At 39.5% G+C, this 15,897-nt stretch overlaps 1 protein-coding gene across 1 annotated transcript in view; it reads right to left on the reverse strand.

Annotated features, from left to right (window-relative positions):
* Positions 1–15,897, reverse strand: part of nos1 (nitric oxide synthase 1 (neuronal)) — a 68,139-nt gene that overhangs the window by 44,047 nt on the left and 8,195 nt on the right. The window contains exon 4 of the mRNA XM_084113589.1: positions 3,537–3,674. Within this exon, the coding sequence (XP_083969715.1) occupies positions 3,537–3,674 (138 nt within the window). The remainder of the gene's footprint in view (positions 1–3,536; positions 3,675–15,897) is intronic.

The raw sequence follows: 15,897 nt of genomic DNA on the forward strand, positions 1-15,897 counted from the left end.
CCAGCTATGTAGGAGCATCCAGCTGTTTCCACTACTCCGCTATTTTGTAACATAACCCATGCAATGTGATTGGGTTTATTTATAGTCTGACTCAGCTCTACCTCCGCTTTTAAGAATGTGACTTGCTGATGATTATGGCAAAGAATTCGTCCAATTTTATTACTAAGTAATTGTATGCTTCCGTGCTTTTATAATTTCTAAGCTCCTTGCCGTCGACACCCTCAGAAAAACCAAGATAATTGAATATGTCAACATATGTGACTGATGGCCATTGTGTCATATCATCAATCCAGGAGGTGGCGCTTGTCAACTTCGTAGGATGAGGGACAGACAAAGTTACGTTGTTTTCGGTCTTCGTTAAATAGTCTTGCCCATGCTGCCACCGCAAACTAATGTTGCCATTGCTTGTTGCCATTATGGACATTAAAATGAAGTAAAAGATTACAACCTTCGTTTCAGTACTGTCCAATAACGCCTACCTAAACGCATCAAGCTGCGAACCGGAAGTTTCGAGCATCCTGTTTCGCATCCCATTAAAAAGGTGAATAGGAGCAGCTAAATTGCAAGCAAATGCAAATAGCAAAAGTCAGCTCTAGTTCCCTGTCATGTCAGAATTACCATAATTATGAGTTTCCGACTTTAAAAATGGCTTATATTTTTGTTGAATTCATTTTTATAAATAATCTGAGTTCTCACACTAGTGTTGTGACATCATGTAAAAACAACCAAGATGGTAGCAGCTAAAGCTACTTTGTTGACAACCTCTGTTTGATTTTGAACCTCTAGCACTACCTTAATTCACCTCTTGCAAAATATTTAAATGCCAAAGTATTTTTCACTCATTACTAACAAAGCCACACTTGGATCCATTTTAGTGTTATGAGTGTTACCATAGAAACAGTTCCTTCTTGTGTCTGTGTCTTAAATCTCAGAGTTGTCATTTACGACATGTAATTACGGTAATTCCGACACAATGTAAATGCTGCATGAACCTCTCACACTGAACCACTCCTGATATTTCTTTTTTGTTGTTAAAATATCACTTTGGAAACACCGGAATAAGCAATGGGCCTAATGATTTTGATCACAGAAAATGTATTAAGGTCCCTTTCTGGTTACAGAGACTGAAAAAACTACAGAAAAATAACAATTGTAGCTAGAGCCATGGTGTACCTATCGATCCATTTCATATTTTTCCTAATCAAATTGTATTTTTTTTTGTTAGAAAAGGCTACGTTCCTTGCGCATGCGCTACTTTCCATCAATCACCATCAGCAGACTGTGTGCAAAAGTGTGCGTCAGTAAACAAATGTAAGTTGCCTGTTTATCAAGTAAATGGTAAAGAGTGAATACAATGTTATCCTGTCACTAAGCGATGAGTATTTATCAGTGTTGAAGCTGTGTATCGCACACGTGAATGTGCTTTCCTATTATATTATTACTTGCAATTCGTGGTATATACAGTGAGGAAAATAAGTATTTGAACACCCTGCTATTTTGCAAGTTCTCCCACTTGGAAATCATGGAGGGGTCTGAAATTGTCATTGTAGGTGCATGTCCACTGTGAGAGACATAATATGATTTTTTAACTATTTATTTGTATGATACAGCTGCAAATAAGTATTTGAACACCTGTCTATCATCTAGAATTCTGACCCTCAAAGACCTGTTAGTCTGCCTTTAAAATGTCCACCTCCACTCCATTTATTATCCTAAATTAGATGCACCTGTTTGAGGTCGTTAGCTGCATAAAGACACCTGTCCACCCCATACAATCAGTAAGAATCCAACTACTAACATGGCCAAGACCAAAGAGCTGTCCAAAGACACTAGAGACAAAATTGTACACCTCCACAAGGCTGGAAAGGGCTACGGGGAAATTGCCAAGCAGCTTGGTGAAAAAAGGTCCACTGTTGGAGCAATCATTAGAAAATGGAAGAAGCTAAACATGACTGTCAATCTCCATCGGACTGGGGCTCCATGCAAGATCTCACCTCGTGGGGTCTCAATGATCCTAAGAAAGGTGAGAAATCAGCCCAGAACTACACGGGAGGAGCTGGTCAATGACCTGAAAAGAGCTGGGACCACCGTTTCCAAGGTTACTGTTGGTAATACACTAAGACGTCATGGTTTGAAATCATGCATGGCACGGAAGGTTCCCCTGCTTAAACCAGCACATGTCAAGGCCCGTCTTAAGTTTGCCAATGACCATTTGGATGATCCAGAGGAGTCATGGGAGAAAGTCATGTGGTCAGATGAGACCAAAATAGAACTTTTTGGTCATAATTCCACTAAACGTGTTTGGAAGAAGAAGAATGATGAGTACCATCCCAAGAACACCATCCCTACTGTGAAGCATGGGGGTGGTAGCATCATGCTTTGGGGGTGTTTTTCTGCACATGGGACAGGGCGACTGCACTGTATTAAGGAGAGGATGACCGGGGCCATGTATTGCGAGATTTTGGGGAACAACCTCCTTCCCTCAGTTAGAGCATTGAAGATGGGTCGAGGCTGGGTCTTCCAACATGACAATGACCCGAAGCACACAGCCAGGATAACCAAGGAGTGACTCTGTAAGAAGCATATCAAGGTTCTGGCGTGGCCTAGCCAGTCTCCAGACCTAAACCCAATAGAGAATCTTTGGAGGGAGCTCAAACTCCGTGTTTCTCAGCGACAGCCCAGAAACCTGACTGATCTAGAGAAGATCTGTGTGGAGGAGTGGGCCAAAATCCCTCCTGCAGTGTGTGCAAACCTGGTGAAAAACTACAGGAAACGTTTGACCTCTGTAATTGCAAACAAAGGCTACTGTACCAAATATTAACATTGATTTTCTCAGGTGTTCAAATACTTATTTGCAGCTGTATCATACAAATAAATAGTTAAAAAATCATACATTGTGATTTCTGGATTTTTTTTAGATTATGTCTCTCACTGTGGACATGCACCTACGATGACAATTTCAGACCCCTCCATGATTTCTAAGTGGGAGAACTTGCAAAATAGCAGGGTATTCAAATACTTATTTTCCTCACTGTATTTTGCAACCAGTATTGGATTTGTATGTATAATTGTATTTATGCAATGTTTTTGATTACGTGCAGTTCATTTAAATTACTTCGGTTTTAAATGTTTTACCATTTCTGACCACAAACCTATAACCCTGTGTAATGCTGTGTTGTGTACAGCCAGAAGAGTCTCGACGAAATCCAAACACAAGTAATCAGAGGAGATGCATTTGAAACGCATGTTAGTACCTGATGTAAACAGCAATGCGTCTTGGCTGACCACTTGTGATCGGATCACCAAAACAAATCTTAATACCAGGTAGAAAAAGAGCTTTTCTTAAGCTAACTCGATTTCCGGGATATTGTATATAATTTGCGGGTATCAGCCGCTATCAATATGTGGGAGACTCCCAGAACTTCCAAGAAAGGTGGGATGTCTGAAAATATATTCATATGCTCAATTAAATGGCAAATAGATCATATACAGGTACAAGGCCTTCCTTAAAGCTTTGAGGTCAACATCAAACATACCGTGCTGGAGCTGTGATGTAGAGTATCATTGTATAAACCTCCAGTTTCCCAATTCTTCACTTTCATGAATCTGGGACATTTGGAGGGACTTCCATTCTGTACAGTCTTAGTGGGGGACACACTTCCATGGGTTTGCGGCTGTGGAGGAACAAACATTACACCTTATTAGCAACTTGTTTATTAGCAAACACTATTATCCAAAATGACTCCCTGTACACTTATAACAGGAACAATTCCCACAACACTCTCTAAGAACAATTCAAACGAACGTTTAGGTTATCAACACTGACATTTAACGATTTTAATGTAACATCTTCTACTAAAATACATTCAAATAAAACAATGTTTTATTTATCAAAATTATTTGCATCACCAATAACATATGCAAGTATCGATTAATATACTGATATATTCATATAAGCATGAGAGTTGTGCTAAAAGGAGATCAAACATAGCATTTTCTAAATCAGTCATAAAAAAAGCATAATAATGATAATACATATTAAACAAAACAAAAAAAATATATATTTCTTTAAAATAATGTTTTGGGTATCAACACAGACATGTAACCATCCTTATCAGGTCACGAAGCAAAACCGGCCTTTTAGGTCTCGAAAAGATCGTTTTTATGTTTGACATTAATCAGAGTCTATGGAACTAGAATTCTGCGTGAAGACAAATGATGTTGACACCAATTAACTTTCTTTGCAAAGTTATTTATTCTTAAGCTATTTTAACAACCAGCAGGTTAAGGAAAGAAATTATACTCAAAGTGTCAAAGGGATAATCAGCATTATTAAGGAAAGTTTAATTGAGCTTTGATTTTCAGAGAGAATAAAATACTCTCATTGACTTTCCATTCAAAAGATGACTGTAATTTGCTTCATGTACAAATGTATCAGTTGCTGACATCTTTAATCCAATGGAAATCAATCTAGCAGCCATTATATTCCTTATGAGGACCTAGTTCACAGGCCGACGATTTCGACTCCACATCACTCGCATAATTGTGGTGGTTTCTGATGATATGAATGCAAACTTCAATATCAGCCTTGGCCCATTATGTTCACTGTCCCCTGGAAGAATAGTGGGCGTCCCTCAACTCAATCGATTTGATTCTCCTCAGAAGACAAATATGTCTCTGGCTACACAACATACATGATTATTATTTCAAAGCCACCACGCTACACTTGGCTGGCACGGAAAACACCACGCTCAATTTTGCGCATGTGAGACATCTGAAGTGAAACGGATGAGAACAACAATCTTGTCACAAGTGAAACATGAGGACAAAAGCGGATATGATACACCCTTACATATATACAAACGTACACCGTGACAGGAAGGCAGTGTAAAAGAAATGGTGTAAAATTAAAAAAGGAAACTTCAACTGAGGATTCTGTGTACATGACAGCGTCGCCCCGAGCAACGACTGACACACACACGCGTTCGAGTGGGGTGGGATAATCGGCAACATCACGACACTTGGAGACCACTTACCCACACAGGAGCACTTCAGAAACAAGCACTCGATACACTCACGCAACATTCACAGACCAGCAGAGCACACCTTCACTGCTGCAACTTTGCTTGATAACAGACACTGCAGGGGAAACTGCTTTGTCTACGTCTCATCCTTCTCGTAATACAGCTGTATTAACACAAGCTGCGCACAAAGCTTCATCGTGTAAAAGAGTAACATGAGCTGATTTGACAAACTAATTTTACAAGCTGCTAATAAATAAAACATTGTGGAATGACTAATCAGATGAAAAGATTGTGTTTCTTTGGATGTCATGGAAATTGTCTGTATAAATAGGCCTACCTAATATTAGCTTTATATACGTCTTTCCTTCCTTCCATCCATCCATCCAATATTTCTTATCCATCTTCCGTCTATCTATCTGTCCGTCTGTCCGTCTTCACTTTCATGGAGATAGATTGTACTGTATGAATAGATCTACAATAGCCACTGACCAATTTTGGGATGTATATTAAATGGCATCAATAAATGTAACATCTCCTATTAAAATACATGCTTCTAAAACACTGTCATGTCAAAATGATTTGAATCACCAATCATAAGTATGCAAATATTGATTAATATTGCAACATTCATAAAAGAGGGCTGAAATAGCTTAATTGATGTTTTATTGATGCTTAAATTGCATCAATAACGCAAAATCTCCTTATAAAAAACCTGCAAAAATAAGTGTCAGTTCTTTGCATCACCAATCCTAAATATGCAAATATTGATTAATATTGCAAATATTCATAAAAGAGGGCTGAAATAGCTTAACTGATGTTTTATTGATGCTTAAATTGCATCAATAACGCAAAATCTCCTTATAAAATACATGTAAAAATAAGTGTCAATTCTTTGCATCACCAATCCTAAATATGCAAATATTGATTAATATACAGTATTCACATATTCATACAAGTATGAGAGTTGTACTAAAGGTTGTCTACATTATAGCTAAATTAGTCATACATAATAAAAATAAAAATAATAAATAAATAAATAAAATTAGTAATAAAGACAAATTTCTATAATTTTTGCAAGCAACTATGGAAAAAACATCTTTTAGATGCAAAAATGTAAAAGTAAAACTTAATTTTTTTTTTTAGGTGTTTTCTAACACTATTATCAGTTTTTAACAATTTTCTTAAAACATGCATCTGCTAGAAAATACAGCCCCTGACATGGTAAATAATAACTGAAGGTTATTTTATGGGTGCTGTGAAGTGATACACAATAGCTAAATATGCATTTAGTATCATAGCAATGAATCAATCACATTTTTTTTAACTGGTAAAATGCTGTATTGACATAAGCATCCAGGAGAAGAACTATCTGTTTTAAAATTTAACTTATGAAGGCATGGAATAAAACAAAAATGTAGATGATAAAATAACACTGCTCATTTTTCACGCAGAGCTTCAAAAGCGGCAACATCATTGTTTAATGATGTTAGCAGCTCATCTGTCCAACTGCTTCACACCACTTCCACTGGGCAAGTGAGCCTTATTAGTGCTTAAATTATGCAGGGCACTGCTGTTAGCCTTGGAAAACTCAGCACATTTCTAAAAAACCTCAACCACATCAGACAGACTGAAAGGTTATTATCATCTCAAACATTTCAAAATGTCGCACATGTGTTGCTTTAGTGCGTTTGCTATAACCAAAGCAATGAAACATGCATTCTGTCTAGTGTCAGCAAGGTTAACTTTCCAGATTACAGACACTTCTTACAAAAAAACCAAATGGAACAAGCTGTTCCATTTACAGCATGACAGAAATGTAAAACAAGTTTAAAATTGTCTAAAGCAACCTAAAGAGAATGCTCACATATCTCAGCAGGAATATTCTTTATATCTAACAGTGTGTCAAGAATATTCTGGGCATTCTCGAGCAAATTCATTACCCACCATTGTGTGTCAGTGTGAATATGCTAAAAGTGCAAAATGTCAGCATTCACTTCTGTTATAACAGGTCAGGTTATTATCAGGTCAGAGTAGCCAAGGTCTCAAACTGTCAGAGTGAAGTGAAGATTGGAAGGTACAAGGGAATGTGTTATCGACCCTTAGCCTTTGCAGATAATGTAATATCTGGCTAGCCATTTAAAGTCAATGTGACTGAATAACACACACTTAACCCTTATGCGCAGTTCGTTTATGCCTGCTACAGACTGTGCGATTTCGGCAATCCTATAAGATCATTACCAATCACACTGTACGACATGGATCTAATAAACTTGGGTACGACATGCATGTAGACTGTACAATGATGACACCTATGGAATTGTAGGCTACGACGCTAGTTAGTATACAAGAATAAAACTTCAGTATGCGCTAGTGGTAAACCAATAGAGCAAGATGAATCGCACTTTGGAAATTGTGGTTTTTATGTAAGCTGAAAAAAAGAGGAGTCATTACTAGAGAAAAAAGAACGATTTTTCAGAAAATTTCTGAAACTGTAAAAAAATGATCACAGGCTATCTTTGGTCGCAAGACCACGAGAACAGCTGTCTTCGAACCTCCCTCACTGTACCACAGAAATCGCCACGATTGGTCATCTTTCGTCTCAGACCGCCGGAAATCGTTCAATATGTACCAGGCAATTGGGTGTACTCTCAGGATGTTAGGGGTCTCTCAGACCCAGTGTAATGTAATTTTGTAACATAAATGTTTGTTTTTTTAACAAATGTAATATCACTCAATTTATTAATGTTTTTACTCTCATGTTATGTGTGTTATTTGTGTGTATATGTGTGCGTGTTTGCATTTGTTCTCCATCGTGGAGGTGTTGTGGTGTCACTCCATTTCTTTCATTCATGATTTTTATTTTGGACAAATTATGTAACAGAGAACATCAACTTGTCATCTCACCCTTTCATTTCTTATGAGTGATCTTGTGGGTTTGGAGGGAGTTGGGGTTGTTGGTTTTTTGCTTTGTAACTGACTTTGACAAATTATGTAACAAAGCATTTTTTTTTTTTTGTAAGTCGCCCATTGATTCCTATGGGTGATTTTTTAGGCTGGGGAGTTGGAGTTTGTGTTGTGTGTTGTGTGTACGAGCGTTCCACATTGTGGATGTGTTCTAGTGTTGCCACTTCATTATTTCTGTTCTGTGTTGTGGCTGATTAAGTGAAATTAGGGTACGTTTACACGAATTTAGAGAAATTGCCGAATTACACTTTTAAACATAAGTATTGGGTTTCAGGTTACTCAAATATCTGATACAAATGTAAAAAAAATAATAAAAAAATAAAATCCCATTCAAAAAAGTATACATTTGATAATTTCCCCATTCATTTTAATGTGAGGTCTGGGGAGAACAATGAACAATGATCAGTAAACAAACCATTAACAAACGTTGATTAATAAAAATGGAAGCTTTAGCGCAAGTTCTGCCAGGAAGACTCAATTGTTACGTCACTTATTACTTTCTCATCTAACCAATCGTGTTCTCAAGTCAAGTCAAGTCAAGTCAACTTTATTGTCAATCAAACCATGCAACATTACATTACGCAGCAGACTGAAATTGTGTTTCTCCCATACTCCAATGTGCAATATTAAAACAAGATTTGACACATACTAAGCATAAACTAGACATACGGCTAAACATAGGGCACCACTAAACAAGTGCAAATAGATATTCAACAGATAGACAGATCAACATAGCATATGGCATACAGTGAGCTTACAGTTACCAGACTATCACAGAGTTTCAGAATATAGTCAGGTTAAGGTATTTTACTGTAATGCAATATAAGGTGCAATATGGCAAAGTGCAAGTAGCAGCATGGAGATAAATAAGTTTTGTAATGAAGGGTTACAAATTTAAGAATCTATTTCAAATATGCTACTGTACATAACATCATGGTAAAGAATCTTTTAAGGTTAAGATCTCAGCAAAGTTGCAATTTCTGTTCTCTCCTTATTGTCAGACTGATGGGATTAGCACACGAATGATTCACTGAGAATCTCACCTTTTGTTCTGCAAATGACTTCCGGACCCAAATGGCTCTTGGAGCCTTATGCTGATTGAATTAGGATTGGCCAGACCCTCACAGTCTAGGGTATTACCTTAACCTGTATACTCATTTACATGCTTTGTTTGAATTTGTCTCCACCTTCAAAAGTCCCTCCTCCTAAAATGCCTATAAGACACCATGTAAATTTATATACTTTAGATCATGTTGGAAGTACTACAGCAACGTACAGCGGAGTTCTCAATAAAGAATAACTTCCGTTGAACTTCCCAACTGTCTCCTGGTCTCTGCTTCGATGAAAGAAAACTTTACAACAGATGGTGCCGTGACCCGGATGGAGAAAAAGGAAACTCAAAGAACTTCAAGCTCAAAGAACTGAATCTTGAAACTTCAAGCTCAAAAGATCTGACAAAGATTGCCAGACTGAATCTTTCCAGCTTCCTTCAGATTGAAAACTTCAAGCTCCAAAAAGATCTCAATGCCTGACTGAGTTCCAGACTGAATCTTGAAACTTCAAGCTCAAAGATCTCAACAAAGCTGACTGAGTTCCAGACAAATTTTTTTCTGTACAACCAACGATTCGGTGAGTTTCACTCCATTCAAAGAACCAATGCAGACCAGTACAAATGTGTTTTTCCTCTGCGCCGTTCAGAGAAGAAGTTAACAAACAGCTGTAGAGTTTGGTTAACTAAAGATGAGCCTCTAAAAAAGTTTTTCCTTTTAGAGATGAAATTTATCCTCTGTTGTTGGCAGGGAAGATTAACAGTTACATGTTAATATTGTGTGTATGCTCTTGCTAGAGAAGACCTATTCTCTGTAAGCTAGAGACGACTAGCGTCATGTGCTAATAAGATTGTACCCTCTGTTTGTAAGACAGTAGAGAGAAGTTTTAGTGTTTTGTGATTGTGAAGTAACAAAGGAACTCACAAAATGGTTAGAAGGAATGCGAGACTATTTCCCACAACTGAAAAAGCTGGACGAGCTACACCTTTATGGTCAGATAGGGAATTCAAGTCTTTGTTATCAGAGCACATGGACTCCATCGTGACTGAGAAAGTCAGATTGAATTTAACAAAGAAATTTGGCATTGATGCAGACAAAGTATGGTCAATTGAAGATTGCAAGAAAGTGTTGGGTGCATGTATCAGGAAGAAAAATGTGAAAGGCATTATCTGTTGTCACAGAGAATTTAGCTTATCCATTGCACAAGAACAAGCTCAGTGTATTGCGAAGTTAAACGATCAGAACAAACAATTGCAGACTGTCTAAATGTCCTGTCTCAAGACAAAGGTGGGCCATAACAAAGCCTCAACCAAATGTGATGTAGAAGACCAACAGTCAGATGAAAGCTATCCTGATTTACAGTCTTTTGATAGAATAGAGGACAATGTCAATGCAGATGTAAATGCAGTTGAAGTGTGTGGAGCTAGACAAAAGCCTCAGGGAAAAGGTGTTGATACAGTTCCATTTGCAACCCCCATACTTCAGGTACAAGCAGTCAAAACACCTTTAGGTCCTAAAGACATAGAGAGACTTGCTGAAAGTTTGCCATCAGTGCAAAGAAATTTTTCTGAGTTTAGAAGAGAGTTGTCCAAAAAGATGCGGCTCTATGAAATGTCTCTATCTGAAATCACCCAGCTAATATCACAGATCTTGACTGAGTCGGAATTCAATGATTTTGAAAGTGCTGTAAGCAATTACGAACTGCAACATGTCAGTAAAGGTGATTTGAGAGAAGGTGTTTTGAAAATCCTAAAGAATATCTTAGGACCCAAAATCGATTGGTCGAAAATGACCAATTATGTACAGAAGAAGGGTGAAACTGTTTGTGAGTACACAGAAAGATTTTGCCAGACCGCTGCCGCTTACAGCGGAATTGCTGACACGCCAGAGAAGGTTTTAGGTGATAATGGCCCTTTGGTTCGCACATGGTTTCATTGTCTTTTGCCAGAACACAGAAAGGCGTTGCCTTACTTAAACATCACATGGTGTACAAGAACCCTGCAAGACAACTTGGACAGTTTAGTTACTTGGGAAAGAGACTCTGATGTCAAAGAGAGAGTAAGAATTGCAGCAGTTTCTATTATGGTCAACTCAGAGAAGAAAAAGAAACGCAAAAGTCCTAGAGAAGCCAGTTGTTCTTACTGTGGCAAGCACGGACATTTTGGAAAAGAATGTAGAAAAAACAAAAATAACTTAAGACAAGTTAACAATGTTATGCAGCTTTTACTACATTTGTTTGCTACTTTGAAGCAACCCCTCCCCTCGTCATTGGACTCGTGGGTAAGCTTTTTGAGGTGTTAACCATTTGGGCTGTGATTGCTTAATCTCCCCAGTAACTTACAACAAAGATGAAAGACTTATTGACTGTCACAGCCTTTGTTTGGGGGACATTCAGTATACTCGCAGCCTTAAATGTTATACTGCAGAACATTACAATCAGACAACCATCCTCTGTTATGATGCCTACTAGGACTGATGTTTCACTGGAGAATGGAAATGTGCCAATTTTCTCACACACTCTACAGTGTGCACACAACACAGGGACAGATTAGGACACACGGACAAGTGCGGAGCCCATGGAAGAACCGAAGTGCAACAGGCCTCGGGGGTCAGCCATGTGGTGAAGATTTCCTCATCCCCCACTTATCCCCACCTCACTGGTCCATAGGTGTCAAATAAATTAAGAAATAGGGAAAGAATGAAACAACAAAAGCAGACTCTGAAAACGATACAACCCGTATTTAAACAAATACTGCTACAACCCTAGTGTTTGAAGAAATACTGCTCTGTCGTCTCTTGTTTTCTTTCTTACTCTGTGCAGATAAACTCTTTTCTGAGATCCATATGCAACGACGTCTCACCTGCGTATGAAGCCCCAACCTCAAGAAGACAATGCATTGTCTTTGCATTGACCATGCAATTACAGATGAACAACACAGATCATGCTTGTGCCTGTAACTTTTTCAAGTTACAAGAATGAACTTTTAAAGTGTCTAAATTTGTAATTTTGTGAGAGTTTTTAAGAACTCTCAAACGGTGGACTGAAGGGTTACAAATTTAAGAATCTATTTCAAATATGCTTCTGTACATAACATCATGGTAAAGAATCTTTTAAGGTTAAGATCTCAGCAAAGTTGCAATTTCTGTTCTCTCCTTATTGTTAGACTGATGGGATTAGCACACGAATGATTCCCTGAGAATCTCACCTTTTGTTCTGCAAATGGCTTTCGGACCCAAATGGCTCTTGGAGCCTTATGCTGATTGAATTAGGATTGGCCAGACCCTCACAGTATAGGGTGTTACCTTAACCTGTATACTCATTTACATGCTTTGTTTGAATTTGTCTCCACCTTCAAAAGTCCCTCCTCCTAAAATGCCTATAAGACACCATGTAAATTTATATACTTTAGATCATGTTGGAAGTACTACAGCAACGTACAGCGGAGTTCTCAATAAAGAATAACTTCCGTTGAACGCGATCCCAACTGTCTCCTGGTCTCTGCTTCGATGAAAGAAAACTTTACAACAGTAAACTTGTTACATTCTTGTGCAAGGGGATATTGGCATATGTGCATATGAGTATTTTGCAAACATTGAGTATGCCTTTTCCACAATCTCACAGGTCTTTGTGTGTGTGGGTTGTGGGGGGAGGGGGGGATGGGGTGTTATAATCCAGTTTTCATGAGTGAGTTGAGCAGTCTGATGGCTTGTGGGAAAAAGCTATTGCTGAGTCTGGTAGTCCTGCAACGCACACTGCTGTAGCGCTTGCCAGATGGTAGGAGGGTGAACAGTTTGTGTGTGGGGTGGGTGGGGTCTTTGATGATGTTGGTGGCTCTTTTGTGGCAGCGGGATGGGTATTATGACCTGGATGGATGGTTGGGCTGATCTGGTGATCTTCTCAGCTGACCTCACCACCCTCTGTAGAGCTTTCCGGTCAGCAACAGAGCAGCTACCATACCAAACTGAGAGACTGCTGGTGAGGATGCTCTCAATGGCACCCCTGTAGAAGGTAGTGAGTGCTGGTGGGGGGAGGTTGGCTCTTCTCATCCTGCGTAAGAAGTGGAGGCGTTGCTGAGCTTTCTTGACAAGGGAGGTGGTGTTGGTAGACCATGACAGGTCATCAGTGATGTGCACCCCCAGGAACTTGGTGCTTTTCACTGATTCCACAGCGCTGCCATTGATGGTGAGGGGTATGTGTGGCCTGTGATTTTTCCTGAAGTCCACAGTTATTTCCTTTGTTTTATTAACATTAAGATGTAAATTGTTAATGTCACACCAATTGATGAGTTGGTGTACCTCATCTCTGTATGCTGAGTCGTCGTCATTGCTGATGAGGCCCACCACTGTTGTGTCATCTGCAAACTTGATAATGTGGTTTGAGTTGTATCTGGCACAACAGTCATGAGTCGTCAGTGTGAACAGCAGAGGACTCAACACACATCCTTGAGGGACCCCAGTGTTCATGATGGTGGTCTGTGAAGAGTTTTTGCCAACTCTTACTGTCTGTGGTCTGTTGGTGAGAAAGTTAGTAGCCAGTTGCAAAGTGGGGTGCTGATGCCTACAGCCCTGAGTTTATTCACCAGGTGTTGTGGGATAACTGTATTGAAGGCAGAGCTGAAGTCGATGAACAGCATCCGCACACAGCTGTTTTTGTTCTCCAGATGAGCCAGACTGAGGTGAAGTGCTGTTGCTATGGCATCATCAGTGGAGCGCTTGGGACGATATGCAAACTGGAAAGGGTCAAATGTGGCAGGTAGGCTGGATGTTATGTGAGCCTTGACCAGTCTTTCAAAGCACTTCATCATAATGGGCGTGAGTGCTATAGGCCGGTAGTCGTTCAGTGTTGTGGCTGGTGATTTATTTGGTAGCGGTATGATAGTAGTGGCTTTGAAGCATTCTGGTATGATGGCTTTGCTCAGAGAGATGTTGAATATATCTGTGAGAACATCTGTAAGTAAGTTAGCACAGTCTCTAAGCACATGCCCAGGTATATTATCAGGACCAGCAGCCTTCCTGGGGATCACCTTTTGAAGAGTCCTCCGCACGTCAGCAGGGTCAAGTTGAAGAGTTACATTGTCCAAGCAGTGTAGAGCTTTTGTCGGAGTGGTGTTGTTATTTTCCTCAAAACGGCTGAAGAATAAATTGAGTGAGTTTAGGAAGTCTGTGCTGTCCTCACACGGTAAGGGTGTAGGCCTGTAGTCCGTTACTGACTGGATGCCTTGCCATAGGCGTCTAGGGTCTTTTGTATCAGTGAAGTGTGACTGGATTTTTTGTCCATAGGCATGCTTTGCTGCTCTCAGGCCTCAGTTCAAGTTGGCCCTGGCAGTTCTGAGGGCCTCTTTGTCTCCAGACTTGAAAGCCGCATTCCGTGCTTTTAGGAGCTCACATACCTCCCTGGTGAACCATGGTTTGTTGTTTGCCCTTGTGGTGATGTGTTTTATGACGGTCACATCTTCCATGCATTTGGATATGTATCCCGTCACAGACTCAGTGTATTCAGTTATATTGACATGCTGATTGGAAGTAGCAGCCTTCCTAAAAACAGTCCTATCTGTGCAGTCAAAACAGTCTTGGAGCGCTGAGGTAGCCCCCTCTGGCCAAGTTCTAATCCACTTCACAGATAGTTTGTTCCTCACCAACAGTGGCCTGTAAAATGGCATTAGCATAACAGAAAGATGGTCCGAGTTTCCCAGGTGGGGGTGTGGAACAGCTCTGTATGCCTGTTTGATGTTGGAATAGACCTGGTCCAGAATGTTTTCTCCCCTGGTTGCAAAGTCCACATATTTATGAAAGTGTGGGAGTACTGTCTTCAATTTGGCCTGATTGAAATCGCCCCCGAGTTTATACAGGCAGAGTCCGGGTTTGAGTCCTGCATTGAGCTCACAGATTGATACAATGTAGAAAGTGCGTCTTTTGTGTTCGCACTGGGTGGTATGTACACGGCTGTAATAGTCACGGCTGAAAATTCTCTTGGCAAGTATACTGGACGGCATTTGACTGTTAGAAATTCTATGTCTTCGGAACAGTGTCTTGAGATGACTTTAACATTAGCTATTTAGCTTTAACATTGAAGCTAGTGTGCTCCAAAACAATGACAAAATTTGCATTTAGAAAATATAAGCATTCAAAACTTACTCTCACTTCCGCAAATATTGATCGATGATTTGATTCTGCACTTTAGCTTCTCATTAGATTTTCTGTCCAATCAAATGCTCTCTAGAATCTACAGGCCGCCCGACAGGCCGCCACCCAGAGTTTAGGAGGAAACTGCGGCTTTACCGAGATCAACGGCCGAGCTGTGATATAAACGAAAAGCTATTGGCTATTTTTAAAAGGGGGAAGAGCTGTTCGATATGTCCCGCCCTGTCGTCAATTACGTCAACTCATTGAATAATGCTGAGCATTTCAAGGCACATCAGTTGGCCCTTTAAAAATTGGGACCTTATTGTAAATCGTTACCTAAGAAAAGTATCCTAAAAGTAGCTGGATGATACATTACATTACTTCTAAATGGTAGGACTTTTGACTTTTTGACTGTTGGTTAGATTTTGTGTAGAGGTTCTCATAAGAAATTAATTTTAGTACAAAAACAAATGAATATAAAGATGCAAATTATAGTTGACAGAATTAATTTAATGTGATCAGTTCTAAAAAAAAAAAAAAAGAAAATCTGCAAAAATACCCCAGACCACCTTTTTAAGCAGACTTGGTTGCAATTGTCTGGTCTTCTTCAAAACCTGTAGTGCAGAGGTGCCCAATCCTCTTCCTGGAGATCTACCTTCCTGCAAAGTTCAGCTCCACCAACCCTGATCGAACACAACTGAACCAGCTAATTAAGATCTTCAGGAGCTCTTGATAAT

The sequence above is a fragment of the Abramis brama genome, assembly GCF_963993115.1.
Source record: "Abramis brama genome assembly, chromosome: 5".
Classification (NCBI taxonomy): domain Eukaryota; kingdom Metazoa; phylum Chordata; class Actinopteri; order Cypriniformes; family Leuciscidae; genus Abramis; species Abramis brama.